The sequence below is a fragment of the Triticum urartu genome, chromosome 4A (assembly GCF_056163025.1).
Source record: "Triticum urartu cultivar PI428250 chromosome 4A, HENAU_Tu73, whole genome shotgun sequence".
NCBI lineage: Eukaryota > Viridiplantae > Streptophyta > Magnoliopsida > Poales > Poaceae > Triticum > Triticum urartu.
The window spans coordinates 270,398,644-270,414,390 of NC_141876.1; the positions used below are offsets into that span (position 1 = coordinate 270,398,644).

The following is a 15,747-nucleotide window of genomic DNA, read 5'->3' on the forward strand; positions in this document are numbered from 1 at the left end:
AGAATAAACTCTGACAAGGTCAGAACAGTGATTTCGTCCCCTCTCAGGAGGGACGAGACTTGTCTGCTCCCTTCCCGTGTGCCCATCCGTGCTCCCGCATACGTGGCTTGATTTGATTGGAACAAAATAAGGCCCGACCCCATTCCCTTAAAGTCAGGGGGGGAGATGATTAGATTATAAAGGAAAAAGAGAAAAAGACAGCCGTAGGATGAAGTGGGAGCACGGATGGGAGCATGAGGAGAGAGCAGGCAAGCCGGATCCTCTGAGGAGGCGCCACAAGGTGGCGGCCCAACCCCTAATAAAAAGAAAGGTGTGCTATAGAAGGAAAGACCTAGGAAAAGCTATGACATCTATATCTATACCAATATAAAAAGACCCAAATAAATAAATCCAATTAATCTCAGCCATCAAATCATGTCAATCCAACGATCTAGACTGCTTCAATGTCGAGCGTCCAACACATTTAGCGTGCAATTAATTTCATGCCAAAAATAATGCTAATCACATAATAACACGCAAATAATATATTCTACTTAATATCTGCATGCACTTAATATACTTTTAAATTAACGTGCATTACACGTACACATTGACTAATTTTCTCAAATTGCTAAGAAAAATACACTTTCTCCTCTCTTCCCTCACCCATACACTACCTCTCTCAGAAATTGCTAAGAAAAATACACTTCCTCCTCTCTTCCCTCACCCATACACTACCTCTCTGGGGTTCGTGTGGCCTCTCACCCTCCACTCAAAACCAGAGGGAGGGCAGAGAAGACTACCAAAGGACTCCATGGCCACCATGGACGTCCTCTCCGCCAAGTTCCTCCGCTCCTCCCTCCACCCGCACGCCCCCTTTCTTCCCTGCCCATCCCTCCCGTCCCGACGCTACCGCCAGCCCTTCTCAATCTACTGCCGCCTCAGCACCTCCTCCCCCTCGTCCTCCTCCGCCGCCACCACATCCGAGGGGGACGCAAACCAGGACCTTTCCGCCCTCCTCTCCGATGAATCCACCACCGCCGCGCCCGGCGCCGGTTCCAGGACGAAGCGGCCGAACAGCGGCGCGTCGAGCATCCCGTCCGGGGTGCGGCTGGAGAACATCTCCAAGTCTTACAAGGGAGTGACAGTCCTGAAGGACGTATCCTGGGAAGTGCAGCGTGGGGAGAAGGTGGGGCTCGTTGGCGTCAACGGCGCCGGCAAGACCACGCAACTCCGCATCATCGCCGGTCTCGAAGAGCCCGACGGCGGCAACGTCGTCAAGGCCAAGGAGAACATGAAGATCGCCTTCCTCAGCCAGGAGTTCGAAGTCTGCGCCTCCCGGACCGTCAGGGAGGAGTTTCTCAGCGCCTTCCAGGAGGAGATGGGCGTCAAGACCCGCCTCGACCAGGTGCAGGCGGCGCTTGAGCGAGCAACCGAGGACATGGACCTCATGGGGAGGCTCCTCGACGAGCTCGACCTGCTGCAGCGGCAATCGCAGGACGTCGACCTGGGCATGGTGGATGTCAAGATTCAGAAGCTCATGCCCGAGCTCGGGTTTGTGCCGGAGGACGCTGACCGCCTTGTCGCATCCTTCAGCGGAGGCTGGAAGATGAGGATGTCGCTTGGCAAGATACTTCTTCAGGTATAGATAAAAAAACGAGCTTTACATGCAGGAAGGGACGCGACAATGGTAGATAAATTATGCTTTTCGTGTGAACTACTAACTGAGAGAAAATTGAATGTCATTGCAGTGAAATTGGCGGTCAATTTCAGTTACCTTACCACGTGTGAAGTTCCATTTCGTGTGTATTAATATGGTAATATTCTTTATGTGTAGGATCCTGATTTGCTTCTACTTGACGAGCCCACAAATCATGTCGATTTGGATACCATTGAGTGGCTGGAGAGCTACCTTAAGATCCAGGATGTACCAATGGTCATCATATCTCATGACAGGGCTTTCCTTGATCAGTGTTGTACAAAGATAGTGGAGACTGAATTTGGGGTGTCGAAGATGTACAAGGGTAACTATTCTGAATATGTTCTAGCAAAGGCGATTTGGGTGGAAACTCAACGTGCTGCATGGGAGAAGCAGCAGAAGGAGATTGAACATACAAGGGAACTGATAAGTCGGCTTGGGGCTGGAGCTAGCTCGGGGCGTGCTTCAAGTGAGCAAAAGGTAACTACCAGAATTGCATGGTTACTGCTTGCGTCAAACCAATGCAGTTCGTTGTCGTATTTTCATCCACAGTTTGTGTAATCTTCATTTGCTTCCTTTTCTTGTGATTGCTAATTTCGTCCTTTTTGAAACACTAGAAATTGGAAAAGCTTGAGAAAGAAGGGTTGATTGAGAAACCTTTCCAAAGGAAGCAGTTAAAGATCAGGTTTCCTGAACGTGGGAGAAGCGGTAGAACTGTGTTAGCAATAAATAATCTCAAGTTTGGGTTTGGGGATAAGGTCAGCATTGTTCTATATCTCTATACCAAACTCTTTTGAGCTTTTTCTCTTTCGGTTAACAACGTGTGTTGTTGTGTACCTGTAACAAATTGTAATATATTCTTATTGTTCCAATATTGTGTCCAGATATTGTTCAACAATGCTAATCTAATAGTTGAGAGAGGCGAAAAGATAGCCATTATTGGCCCCAATGGATGTGGTAAGAGCACATTACTGAAACTTGCTTTGGGAACGGAGAAGCCACAAGAAGGTGAAGTCATTCTTGGGGAGCATAATGTCCTGCCTAACTACTTCGAGCAGAATCAGGTAGACCACAATTTCCAGATAGATATTTTCTACTCCCTCTGTAAAGAAATATAAGAGCGTTTAGATCACTAATATAGTGGTCTTCACTAACATAGTGATCTAAGCGCTCTTATATTTCTTTACGGAGGGAGTACTTTATTATGATTTTGTAGTATCTTGTACTCCCTCTGTTCACTTTTGTAAGTCGTTTAAGACAGCTGAAATCGAACTGTTTTAGGTGCTGTCTTAAATGTCTAAGAAATGAGATGACATGCATATCAAATCCTATGAGTAGGAATAGGAAAGGAGATGTCCTTTGTTTCACATCATAGGATTTTTTCCATTGAGTCTAGGCTAATGTTTATTTTCCTATGAAATGTGGAGGATAGGAAGAATTCCTCCATAGGAATAGGATTCCATTCCTACGAACCAAAGGGCTCTATAGGAATTTTTCCTATAAAAATCCTACCCTATGAAATTTCTACAAAATTCCTCCAAACCAAAGGAGGCCTAAAGGGTGTTACAAAAGTGAACGGAGGGAGTATTATTTTTCTTTGGGATGATCGTATGGTTGCTAAGTTGCTAAGTTTATTCAGTTAAACTCTAGCTAGGCACTTGTTCTCAATGCTACCGAATAAACTCCAAAATCCCATTAGTCCTAATTATATGGGAATAATCACCAATGTTTTCACTCCACTGAGATTTATGGGATAGATTCTTTTACCAGGCAGAAGCTCTTGATTTAGAGAAGACTGTACTGGACACTGTAGCTGAAGCTGCAGAGGATTGGAAAATTGATGATATCAAAGGTCTCCTTGGTCGTTGTAACTTTAGGGATGACATGCTGAATAGAAAGGTTCGGTTTCTAAGTGGTGGAGAGAAGGTAATGTGCATTTTCATTTTAGTTTGATCGTCATACAGATACAGGATACATCAGTGTTCCTGATTTGTGTACATCTACTCATTTCTTCATATAATTTTTTGGTTAGGCGAGGCTTTCCTTTTGCAAGTTCATGGTGACTCCGTCTACTTTACTAATCTTGGATGAACCGACAAATCACCTCGATATTCCATCAAAGGAAATGCTTGAGGTTTGATGCAGTTTCACCCTTTACAGAACTTTATCATTTTGTTTTATTATTATCAGTTCCTTGAATTTCCGTTGGTATTCCTGGTGCATGCAGTTCTAATAGATGCTTCTGCATACATGACAGGAGGCAATATCAGAATACACGGGCACTGTAATTACAGTTTCTCATGATCGGTATTTTGTAAAACAAATAGTTAACAGAGTCATTGAAGTGAAAGATCAAACTATCCAGGACTATCAAGGAGATTACAATGTAAGTTCTCCTATGATCTTAACAACTTGTACTGTCTTACAAATATACTTGTTTCATATTTGTGATTATATTGGGACTGAAATATGTTGAATTAGTTCCTGCTTATACACTTTCACATATAATACAACATTGTACTCTTTACAAACGCATAATTAAGTGCTTCTCCGTTTGTACAAAACTATTAGCTGTCACCTGTCGGCAGTATAAAATAGTCTGTCAGCAAATCTAGCATTGGTTGTTGTAAACCAAGATATAATTATAGATCATGACACAACATTAGGGCGACAATTGCATGTAACGTAAGATAATCAATCAAAATTTCGCTCTTTGAATATGGAATGGAACTTATGGGCAACTAATTTGAATTGCTCATGACGGATATTGAGTGATAAAATTAGCAATAAGCCTTCGCCTTTTGAATACGACATGAACCTTTTGGGCAACAAACTTGTATTGCTCATGACTGTCGGAAATCGGGGCTCCCCGGACCCAAAGAAAGGTTCGAACTCTGTGGTGCGCACGAAGAACTTTGCTACACCTCTGCTTGCCGCTCGCGGTCTCACAACTATGCTTCGCCGGGCTCGAGAGAGAAGGGAAGGAATCAGACATGGTGGTTTTCCCATGTTCGGGCTACTTTGCGGTGTAAAACTCTACTCCTGCCTTGTGGTGGATTCCCTCGCGAGGAGGGTGAGTATGAACTGCCTTGTGATAAGGGTAAAATATTAGAGGCTCAGGGTTCGACTCGGTCCGGCCCCTCTACGGTGGAGACTAACCTATATTTATAGTGGCATTGGTCCTCTTCCCTCATAGCTTAGGCGGGAAGGGATACCACAGTGGCCAATTTTAAAGGGGGACAGGGGTACACCCTATCCTGACTAAAGGTGGTCTTCGCTTGCAAAGTTTCTAGTCGTGACATAGTGGTGGGCTCTGTGATGACTTTCGTCCTGCCGAGCCAGCAATCTGGGTCTTGTAGCACTGGAATGTAAATCTTTGGGGAATTCCTTGAGAACCCGCGTACGTCCTTGCCTCCTTAACACCAAAGAGGAAACTGTCCTCTCTTGCGCCCGCTGGCGTCGTCCTGGTCTTGGTCGTCATGGCTCACATCATCGCGCGTCTCGCGAGGTGGGTGCAAGCCTAGAGCGGGAGGCCGCTCCTCGGGAGTCCTTAATGTCGTTCGGCTCGCGAGGCGGGGGCCCTCGCGAGGGTCTTGCTCGTGAAGTCCCAGCGTTGGGCCACGCCGGGCCGTTGGTGGAGCCACGCGCTGGGCCGTAGGCAGACGGGTCAGGGTACCCCCGTTCCTAGAACCCCGACAATAGCCCCCGACCCACAGTGCACTCGACTTGGCTTCAAGGCGAAGACATCGAGGGGAGGACGAAGCGATGCAAGCCCTAATTGTCTGCGGGCCAGGCTTGACGCGTGGCGCACAACGGGACGCAACCGCCTCCACTTTCCCACGTCGCCTCGGCAACTGCCCAGGCTGACAAAAAGCCTGGCACACGCGGTGGGGCCATCATTGCCCTGAATGTGAAGGGACGCCGATTGGCCTTCTCTGATCGCCCATAAGAGGACGAAGGGCCAGAGCCCCCAACCCATCTCTGTCTTCTTGTCCGTTCGCCTCCAACCCTTGTCGCAGCAGCCATGGCGCCCGTGAGAATGTTCATCGCCGCCGAGAAAGGCAAGGCACCACCGGAAGAGCCGGAGCTGCCGCCGCCCCCGCAAGTTCGCCGCAACGCCCGTGGCGGCTCCTCAGGGGTGCGGGCGCGCTCCACTAGGGGTCCGCGCCGGCTCCGTCAGCCGTGGGAAGAACTCCACTCGCGGAAGTGGCCGTGGAAGTCGTGGCGGTCGTGGCCGAGGGGGGGGGGCATGCGGTGGCCGCCTGGCCACCTCGACCGCGGGCTCATTCGGCCGACATGGCCCGTGAGTTCGTAGTGTGGATGGAGAGTCCGCCCCGCACTTGGATCCAACTCATGCGTTCCTTTGCGGAGGAGCTACCGGCGCCGTCGGGCTGTGGCTGCAGCCTGAGGTTGCTGCAATAGGTCCTCGTGGGCGGAGGTGGAGGTCACCCCCTCGAGCTACATGTACCTGACCCGAGGGTGGCAGTCGTTTGCCCGCGCCCGCGGCCTGAAGGGGAGGCACTGTCGGATTCAGGGCTTCGCAGACCTAAGAAGGTTCGAACTCAGGGGCGTGTGCGAAGATCTCAACCGGTCCAAGCCTCGAGCTCATCACCCCACAGCCTAGTCTGCTCGAGTTCTGCGAGCGGGGAAGAAGATGAACACAACAGTTTACCCAGGTTCGGGCCACCTTGCGGTGTAAAACCCTACTCCTGCGTTGTGGTGGATTGGCCTCTGGAGGAGGCTGAGGATGAACTAATACAGTGGATGAGCAGCCTTGCGAGGGCTCAGGTAGTGAGGATGGAATAGATCCGATCTCGAAGCCGTCCTTGTCTACAGTGGAGACTAGCCTATATTTATAGTGGCCTTGGTCCTCTTCCCTCATATCTTAGGCGGGAAGGGATCACAACGGCCAATTTGAAAGGGGACAAGAGGTACATCTAATCCTGACGAAAGGTGGCTTCTGGTCGTGACGCAGAGGTGGGCTCGGTGATGACATCCGTCCTGCCAAGCTCGTGGTCTTGGTCTTGTTGCACCGGAATGAAAACCTTTGGGAGATTCTTTGGGAACCCGCGTACGTTCTTGCCACCTTAGCACCAAAGAGGAAACTGTCCTTTGCGTCCGCTGATGCCTGCCTGGCCTTGGTCGTCATGGCTTACATCATGGAGAGCCTCGTGAGGCTGGATACCTGCATAGAAATCTCCGTTCCTCGGGAGGCAGATTCGTAGAGCTGCCCCTCGGAAGGTCTTGGCGTCGTCCGCCTCGCGAGGCCGGGGCCCCCTCATGAGGGTCTTGCCCTGGGGGGTCTTGTAGCTGGGCCGTACCAGGACGTCGAGGGAACCACGCCATGGGCCACGGGCAGATAGATCTGGGTACCCCCTGTTAGAGTTATATTAGTGATGACTTTTGGTCTTTTGCATTCTAGCCTTTTGGCATCCTCATGTACTTGTATATATGTTGCCTTTGGCCTCCTAATAATATTAAGTTGCTTTCGTAACATGGTATTAGAGCTTTAGGTATTTTTTTTGCACGTGGCAACTCGTGCTACTCCCAATCCAATCTCCTGCGCCGCCTTTGCTCTCTTTCCTGCCGGCCGTGATTTTGCTTTTGCATACGTCCATCTCCAGCTACACGTGCTTGACGTCCAATTAGCTGATCCATCGCTATGTTGGATCCTATCAGACTGTGTCCCGATCGATCGAGCCGTTGGCCGCTTGTATTCCTCCAAGGTCGCTGCCGGCCGTTTGTCTTCCTCCACGGTTGCCTGCCGCCGGCCTCGTCCGCACCCCTGCTGCCTTCCGCGGTGCCGTCGGCCATCGGCCTCGCCCGCGCCGCTGCTGCCTTCCGCTGCTGTCCGCGAGTGGTCGCACATGCGTTCATAGCTGCTGCTGTTTCGTGTCCGGGCATCCATCCGCTCCAGATCGAGAGCTCTCCAGATCAAGCAGAGGCAGCAGCTATCGGAGGTCAACTGCTTCGCCTTGGCTGTTCGTCTGGTGGATTGAATCGAGTCGCCATAGTTGGTCTGCTTCGTTTTTGGCCTGGGGTGCTGCCTTTGGGACTCGGCTGTTGGCCTGAGGCTTGATTCTTCGGCTATTGCCTGATCTTTCCGTTGTTGTCACAAAAAAATGGAAGAAAACGAAACTGGCATGATGTTTCGGTCGGGCCTGCGTCTTCATCGCCATCCACAGACTTTCGAAGGTGTTCCCTATATTAATCCAGTCTCGCACATGCACCATCGCTCGGTGCTTGGTGCATGTCCGTCTGTGATGTTGTCCCCTTCAGAGTTTTCAACAGGCTGTGCTGGTCGCTATACGTCGACTCCTCTTGCAGCTTCCGTGCACGGCAGTGGCCGCTCTACGTCGACTCTTCCCACGACTTCTGCACCTGGTGATTGTCGCTCTACGTCGACTCCTCTCGCGGCTTCCGCGTTTGGCGATGACCGCTCTACGTGGACACCCTCAGTGGCTTTCTCATGCGGCTCTACGTTGACTCGCTACTCCCGGTCGACTCTGCACGCAGCTTCCACGGTCGGAGGCGACTGCTCATCATCGGCAGGTGTTTCTACCTCGACCTCTTCGGCCGTGTCCCTGTCTGTGCATGAGATTGCACAGCTAAAATGCATGCTTGATGCTTGGGATTCTTCACCGACGGTTTCTATAGGTTCTGTGGCTAACTCTTCTGACACTGAGAAACCACCTTCCACTCATTCAGGTACATCCCCATGGATTCTTGATACTCGAGCATCTTTTCATATGACTTATGATTTTTCCACTTTGACCTCTGTTCAACCTGTGGAGTCTCATGTTCGTGTTCTTACAACTAATGGCACTCCCCCCCCTCTAGCTAGTCGAGGCACTCTTAGCACTTCTTCATTTCATGTTCCCTCCGTCGCTCATGTTCCTCGACTTACCATGCAGCTCATATCTGGTGGTCAGATTGTTGACTCTAGTTGTAGGATCATTCTCGACTTTGATTCATGTTCTATTCAGGATCGTCGCACGGGCGCTCTGCTTGGTGCTGGCCCTCGACGCTCTGATGGTCTCTGGGAGCTTGACTGGCTTTGTCTTCCCTCCGCTGCCACCGCCGCCAGTCTCGCACCCCCTATAGCTGCATCTACCAGCTCTTTTCAGCAGTGGCATCATCGTCTTGGTCATTTATGTGGTTCCCGTCTCTCATCTTTGGTTCATCGCGGTGTTCTGGGGTCTGCCTCTGGTAACGCTTCGTTGGATTGTCTGGGTTGTCGGCTTGGTAAGCAGATTCAGCTACCCTACCCTCACAGTGAGTCGGTGTCCGAGCGTCCTTTTGATCTCATTCACTCTGATGTTTGGGGTCCGGCTCCCTTCGCTTCGAAAGGGGGTCATCGCTACTATATTATCTTTATAGATGATTTTTCTCGGTACACTTGGATCTATTTCATGTCTTCTCGTAGTGAGGTCTTACCTATATACAAAAAATTTGCCGCCATGATTCATACCCAGTTTTCCACTCCTACTCATGTTTTTTGCGCAGATTCAGCTGGTGAGTATATCTTCCATGCACTGCGAGGATTTTTTGTTGAGCAGGGTACTCTTACTCAGTTCTCTTGCCCTGGTGCTCATGCTCAGAATGGTGTGGCTGAGCGCAAGCATCGTCACCTTCTTGAGACGGAGCGTGCAATGATGATTGCTGCCTCTCTTCCGCCTCACTTCTGGGCTGAGGCTGTTACCACTTCCACCTATCTCATCAACATTCAACCTTCTGCTGCTCTACAGGGTGGCATTCCTCTCGAGCATCTTTTTGGTCGTTCTCCTGATTATTCGGCGCTCCGTTCGTTTGTTTGCGTTTGCTATGTTTTGCTTGCCCCTCGTGAATGCATCAAATTGACCGCTCAGTCTGTTGAGTGTGTCTTTCTTGGATACAGTGATGAGCATAAGGGCTATCAGTGTTGGGATCCTGTCGGTCGCCGGATGCGTATTTCCCGGGATGTGACCTTTGATGAATCTCGTCTCTTCTACCCACGTCCATGCTCGGCTTTTTCTACGGAGGACATCTCTTTTCTTACATTTTCAGATACACCACCCTTTGTGCCCAGTATTCCTACTCCTCGTCCTGCTGTTGCAGATCCGACCCTGTCCTCTCCTACGTTTTCTTCTCCCTCATCGCATGACTCTCTGCCTTCATCGTCGATACCTTCCCCTTCTCCACCTTCATCACCGATACCTTCCCCTTCTCCACCTTCACCGCTGATACATTCCCCTTCTCCATCTTCATCACCGATACATTCCCCGTCTCCACCTTCAGTAATTCCACCTCTTCCCTCATTTCCTTTTCATTATACTTGCCGTTCACGTGTTGTGGATAAGTCTACAGATCTGCCCTCTACTTCTGATGTGTCGTCTTCCTCCTCTCACCCGACTTATGGTCTTTGTTCTCGGCCTTATCTGCCCTCTGACCGTTATTCTCCTTCTCACTATGGTCTTTTCACCGTTCTTGAGCTGACTTATCGAGATGCTATTGCTCATCCTGAATGGCAGTTTGCGATGGCAGAGGAGATTGCTGCCCTTGAGCGCAATGGCACGTGGGACCTGGTTTCTCTTCCTCCCCGTGTTCGTCCCATCACTTGTAAGTGGGTCTATAAGATTAAGGCTTGTTCTGATGGTTCTCTTGAGCGTTATAAAGCTCGTCTTGTGGCTCGTGGCTTTCAGCAGGGGCATGGTCGTGATTACGATGAGACTTTTGCTCCCGTGGCCCATATGACTACTGTCCGCACACTTCTTGCCGTGGCCTCTGTTCGCCACTGGTCTGTGTCTCAGCTTGATGTTAAGAATGCTTTTCTTAATGATGAGTTGCGTGAGGAAGTTTATATGCAGCCATCACCCGGGCATTCAGTTCCTGATGGCATGGTTTGCCGTCTTCGTCGCTCTCTATATGGCCTTAAGCAAGCCCCCCGTGCTTGGTTTGAGCGTTTTGCCTCTGTGGTCACCGCAGCTGGTTTTTCGCCTAGCGCTCATGATCCAGCGCTGTTTGTCAATCTTTCTGCTCGTGGTCGCACTCTTCTTCTTCTATATGTTGATGACATGATAATCACTGGCGATGATTATGAGTACATTGCCTTTGTTAAGGCCCGTCTTAGTGAGCAGTTTCTTATGTCTGATCTTGGTCCTCTATGTTACTTTCTTGGGATTGAGGTTTCCTCCACCTCTGATGGATTTTCTATTTCCCAAGAAAAGTATATTCAGGATCTTCTTCCTCGTGCGGCTCTTAGTGATGAGCGCATTGCTGTGACTCCTATGGAGCTCAATGTTAACCTTCGTGCTTCTGATGGTGACCTCCTGTCTGATCCGACGCGTTACCGTCATCTTGTTGGGAGTCTTGTCTATCTTGCCGTCACTCGTCCAGATATCTCATATCCTGTCCATATTTTGAGCCAGTTTGTTTCCGCTCCCACTTCAGTTCACTATAGTCACCTTCTTCGTGTTCTACAATATCTTCGTGGCATGATCTCTCATCGTCTCTTTTTCCCCGTTCTAGCTCATTACAGCTCCAGGCCTATTCAGATGCTATGTGGGCTAGTGATCCTTTGGATCGTCGTTCACTTTCTGCTTACTGTGTTCTTCTTGGTGGTTCTCTCATTGCCTGGAAGACGAAGAAACAGACTGCAGTTTCCCGTTCGAGTGCTGAGGCCGAGTTGAGAGCTATGGCTCTTCTGACGGCAGAGTTTCCCGTTTGGTGTTTCTGTTACTATACCTACCACTCTCTTGTCTGACAGTACATGTGCTATCAACATTGCGCTGGACCCCATGAAGCATGAGCTTACCAAGCATATTGGTGTTGATGCTTCCTACGTGCGCGCTGCTGTGCAGGATCATGTTATTGCTCTTCAGTATGTACCTTCCGAGTTACAGCTAGCGGACTTCTTCACGAAGGCACAGACTAGAGCACACAATAGATTTCACCTCTCCAAATTTAGTGTTGTGGATCCACCATGAGTTTGAGGGGGGGGGGTGTTGAGTTATATTAGTGATGACTTTTGATCTTTTGCATTCTAGCCTTTTGGCATCCTCATGTACTTGTATATATGTTACCTTTGGCCTCCTAATAATATTAAGTTGCTTTCGTAACACCCCCGATCCCAGAACGCCGACAATAACCCCCGTGCCCAAGGCGCGCTCGGGCTAGCTTCGAGGCGAAGCCAAGGGAGGAGGCTGAAGCGTCGCGGGCCCCAATCGACCACGGGCCAGGCTTGACGCGTGGCGCTCGATGGCACGCGGATGCCTCCACTCCCCCATGTCGTCTCGGCAGCTGCCCAGGCTGACAAAAGACTGGCGCACGCCACAGAGCCACCATCGCCCGAATGCGAAGGGATGTCGGTTGGCCTCCGATCACCTATAAGAGGGCGAGGGAGATAGAGCCCCCCAGCCCATCATCATCTTCTCACTCCCCCCACTCCGCGCTCTTGCTGCAACACCCATGGTGCCGGTAAGAAGGTTCTCAGCCGCCGAAAAGGGGAAAGCCCCCTGGAGGGACCAGGCTTGCCGCCTCCCAAGAGGGGGCGCAACCGTCCCCGCAAGTCCACCGCGACGCCGGCGGGAGTCCCTCAGGGGCGCGAGCGCACCCCCACGGGCGTCCGCATTGCCTCCGGCGGCCGTGGGAAGGGTCCCTCCCACGGAAGCGGCCGCGGAAACCGTGGCGGCCATGGTCGAGGTGGAAGGCTCACGGTGGCCGCCCGACCATCGCGCCTGCGATCCCACTTAGACGCCGCCGCTCGGGAATTCGTGGTGTGGGTGGAGTGGCCGGCAGGCACTTGGATCCATCTCCCATGCTTCTTCGCGGAGTTGCCGGTTGGAGGGTCCGACGGCCTATGGCCGCAGGCCGACGGCAGCAGCAGCAAGGCCTCGTGGGTGGAGGTCGAGGTCACCGCCGCAGGCAATGTGTTCCTGAACCGCGGGTGGCAGGCATTCGTCCGCGCCCGCGGCCTGCATGGAGGCGTACTCTCCACTTCAAGTACTGTTGGATTCAGGGCGCTTCGCAGACCCAAGAAAGGTTCGAACTCTGGGACGTGTGTGAAGAACTCAAACTATCCAGCCTACCAGTCCGTCGCCCCACGGCCTAGTTCGATTCGCGTGAGCAAGGAAGGAGATGAACACGGCAGTTTCCCAGGTTTGGGCCATCTTGCGATGTAAGACCCTCCTCCTCCTGTGTGGTGGATTGGCCTTACGAGGGGCTGAGGGTGAACTGGTACAAGGGATGAACAACCTCGCGAGGTCTATGGGTGAGGGAATGAGTCGACCAGGGGTTGGATCCCTTTTAAAGTGGTGGCTAACCTATATTTATAGTGGCCACGGTCCTCTTCCCTCAAAATGTAGGTGGGAAGGGATCCCACAGTGGCCAATTTGAAAGGGGACAAGTAGTACATCTTATCCCGACGAAAGGTGGTCTTTGCCTGCAAAGTTTCTGGTCGTGACGCAACGGTGGGCTCGGTGATGACATCCGTCCTGCCGCGCTGGCGGTCTTGGTCTCGTTGCACCAGAATGGAAACCTTTGCCTGATTCCTCGGGAACCCACGCCTGTAATTGCCTCCTTAGCAGCAAAGAGGAAACTGACTTCTCTGCGCCTGCTGGCGCCCGCCTGCATTGGTCGTCATGGCTTGCGTCATGGTAGCCTCATGAGGCTGGGTACCTGCATAGAAATCTCTGCTCCTCGGAAGACTGCCTGAGGAGGCTGCTCCCTTGGGAGGTCTTGACGCCGTCTGCCTCGCGAGACTTGGCCCCTCGTGAGGGTCTTTGTCTTGGTGGCCTTGTAGATGGGCCGCGCTAGGCCGTCGATGGAGCCATGCCGTGGGCCGCAGGCAGGCAAGTTTGGGTACCCTGCCCAGAACGCCCAAAACGCTGACAGTAGCCCCCGGGCCCAAGCCGTGCTCAGACTTGGTTTCGAGCGAAGCCAAGGGGCAAGGGCGAAGCGTCGCGAGCCCCAATCGCCTGCGGAGCAAGCCGACGCGTGCGCTTGATGGGTCGTGGGCGTCTCCGCTTCCCCACGCCGCCTCAGCAACTGCCCAGGCTAACAAAAGACTGGCGCCTGCTACCGTCCCATCATTGCTCTTATTTCGCCTCGCTTCAGATCCTCTTTCTCCCAGTCGAGAACATCTCCAGATCCGGCCGCGCTCCTCCCCTTTTCTTCAAGATCTCGCGAATGCCGTCCGGGAAGGCGAAGCCGGCCGTGCAGGCCGCAAGCTCTTCCCCCTCTCCTGCGCCGACCCTCATCACGTCCTCCATCACCGAGGAGAAGCACCTTGCCGCTGCGCTTCCGTTGACGGTGAGCGACCACAACGAGTGGAACGAGACCATGCTCCTAGCTGGCTCCGCCGAGCAAAGGACCTTGGTGGAGACTTTCTATCCCTTCTTCCTCCATAGCGTCTTTGCGGAGCTCGTCCCGCCTTCAAGTTCTTCACCGCTATCCTCCACCACTACCAGGTTCAGGCCCTGCACTTCCAACCCAACTCCATCCTCCTCCTGTCCATCTTCGCCTTCTATTATGAGGCGTTTGTGGGCGTGAGGCCCTTCGTGCCACTCCTTCGGCACTTCTTCTTCCTGCGGCTGCAAGATCCGACCCAGCGCTCGGGATGCGTGTCCTTCCTTGCGGTCCATAAGAGCAACGTGTTCATGAGGGACGGAAAGGTGGGGAGCTTTCGGCGCCCCGGGGTCTTTATGGACGCCAGGGGCCTCAACGCGCGGCTGGAACTGCCAACCTAGCTGCCGGAGAAGCTCGACAGGTGGGGTCACGAGAGGTTCTTCGACCCCTAGGCAGCGCTTGTCCTGAGGATGATGACCGCCGACATGGAGGCGAGGGTGCTGACGGGGGGCATGCTTGTGAAGTTCCTCAAGCAGCACCTAGCCCCACTCCAGTCGCACACGCGCCCCATGTGGGAGTACCAGGGCGTGGCGGACGATCTCAGGCCCCGCTCGGAGGGCTTGACGGGCGAGGAGCTGGACAAGTCCATGAACATCCTGCTCGAGGAGGGTCCGGGTAACCTCCCGGAGGCCTACGCCCCGCTGTATTGCCATGTCGACAAGGAGGCGCCGGTCACTGCCATGCCTGTCTTCAACAGCTGGGGCTCGTGCCGTTCGAGCTCCCCAACTCCCCGGTGCCGGTGTCGTCCGGCGATGACGCTAGCGAAGAGGGCAAGGGGACTCGGAGGCGATCGAGGATGACGTGGCGGAGATCTCTCCCCCATCACAAAGCGAGCTTTTTCGTGGCATCGCCGCCGTCGACGACGCCGACAAGCCCCCGGCCGTGGAATCCCGCGCTCCATCGGGGTCCTCACGAGGTCCGGGGCCACTCCTCAGGCCCAGCGAAGGTCAGGCCAGGCGACCCCGAAGAAGAACAGGGCGGCACCCCCTCAGGGCGATGCCTCTGCCTCGCCAAGCGGCGGCGCGTCGCGCCGAGGCCGGCTGCAGAGCGCCCCGCTCACCCCCCGGGCGCAACGAAGATCGCGCCAAGGAAGAGCGGGGTTGCCCCAGCCTTGGTCAGAAAGAGGGCGTACATCGACCCTGACGAGTAAGTACCTTACCTTGTTTCTGTTCAGCATATGTTTGCACCGTGCACACAGCGCTCCCGCCCTGATGACCAGGGTGGGCGTCGTGGTGAAGAGGAGGAAGGAAGGAGATCGGACTCTAGAGGCGCCACCTCTCGCTGCACCCGCAGCGACTCTGGCATAGGCGGGGGAGGTTGTCCCCCGTCTCCTCGCGGCGGAGCAGGCCCCTCGGGACGCGGTGGTGCCGCCTCGGGAGGAGCCAGTCCCTGCAGGCCTCGGAGGTGTCTGCGCCTGTTGCGCCCGGGCAAGGTTCTGAGCCCGCGGCAACCAAAGCCGACCTTGCCAGCACCTCCGGAGCTGCGGAGCAACCCACCGCGCTCATGCCACCTTCACCTCCGACCCTTGCACTTGCGAACTGCGGCCCCTTGGTCAGGCCCGGGGCCCTGGTCGAGGCCTACGTTGCGTTTGGTAATCTCCAGGCGGGCCTTCAAGATGCCGACAGATGCTTCGTGAGGGAGCGCCTGGGGCTTATCTCGGGGTGGGCCCAGGCCAACTCCGCCAT

General features: G+C 53.2%; 1 protein-coding gene across 2 annotated transcripts in view; it reads left to right on the plus strand.

The window, feature by feature from the left end:
- The first annotated feature begins 701 nt into the window (after positions 1–701).
- Positions 702–15,747, plus strand: part of LOC125551831 (ABC transporter F family member 5) — a 43,232-nt gene continuing 28,186 nt past the window's right edge. Inside the window, exons 1-7 of one of the 2 annotated variants that reach the window (XM_087518261.1) lie at positions 702–1,621; positions 1,817–2,158; positions 2,296–2,436; positions 2,563–2,742; positions 3,449–3,604; positions 3,711–3,812; positions 3,936–4,064. In XM_087518261.1, coding sequence (XP_087374387.1) covers positions 794–1,621; positions 1,817–2,158; positions 2,296–2,436; positions 2,563–2,742; positions 3,449–3,604; positions 3,711–3,812; positions 3,936–4,064 — 1,878 coding nt within the window. In that variant the 5' untranslated portion in view covers positions 702–793. The remainder of the gene's footprint in view (positions 1,622–1,816; positions 2,159–2,295; positions 2,437–2,562; positions 2,743–3,448; positions 3,605–3,710; positions 3,813–3,935; positions 4,065–15,747) is intronic. The other variant, XM_087518262.1, reaches the window with a different exon arrangement.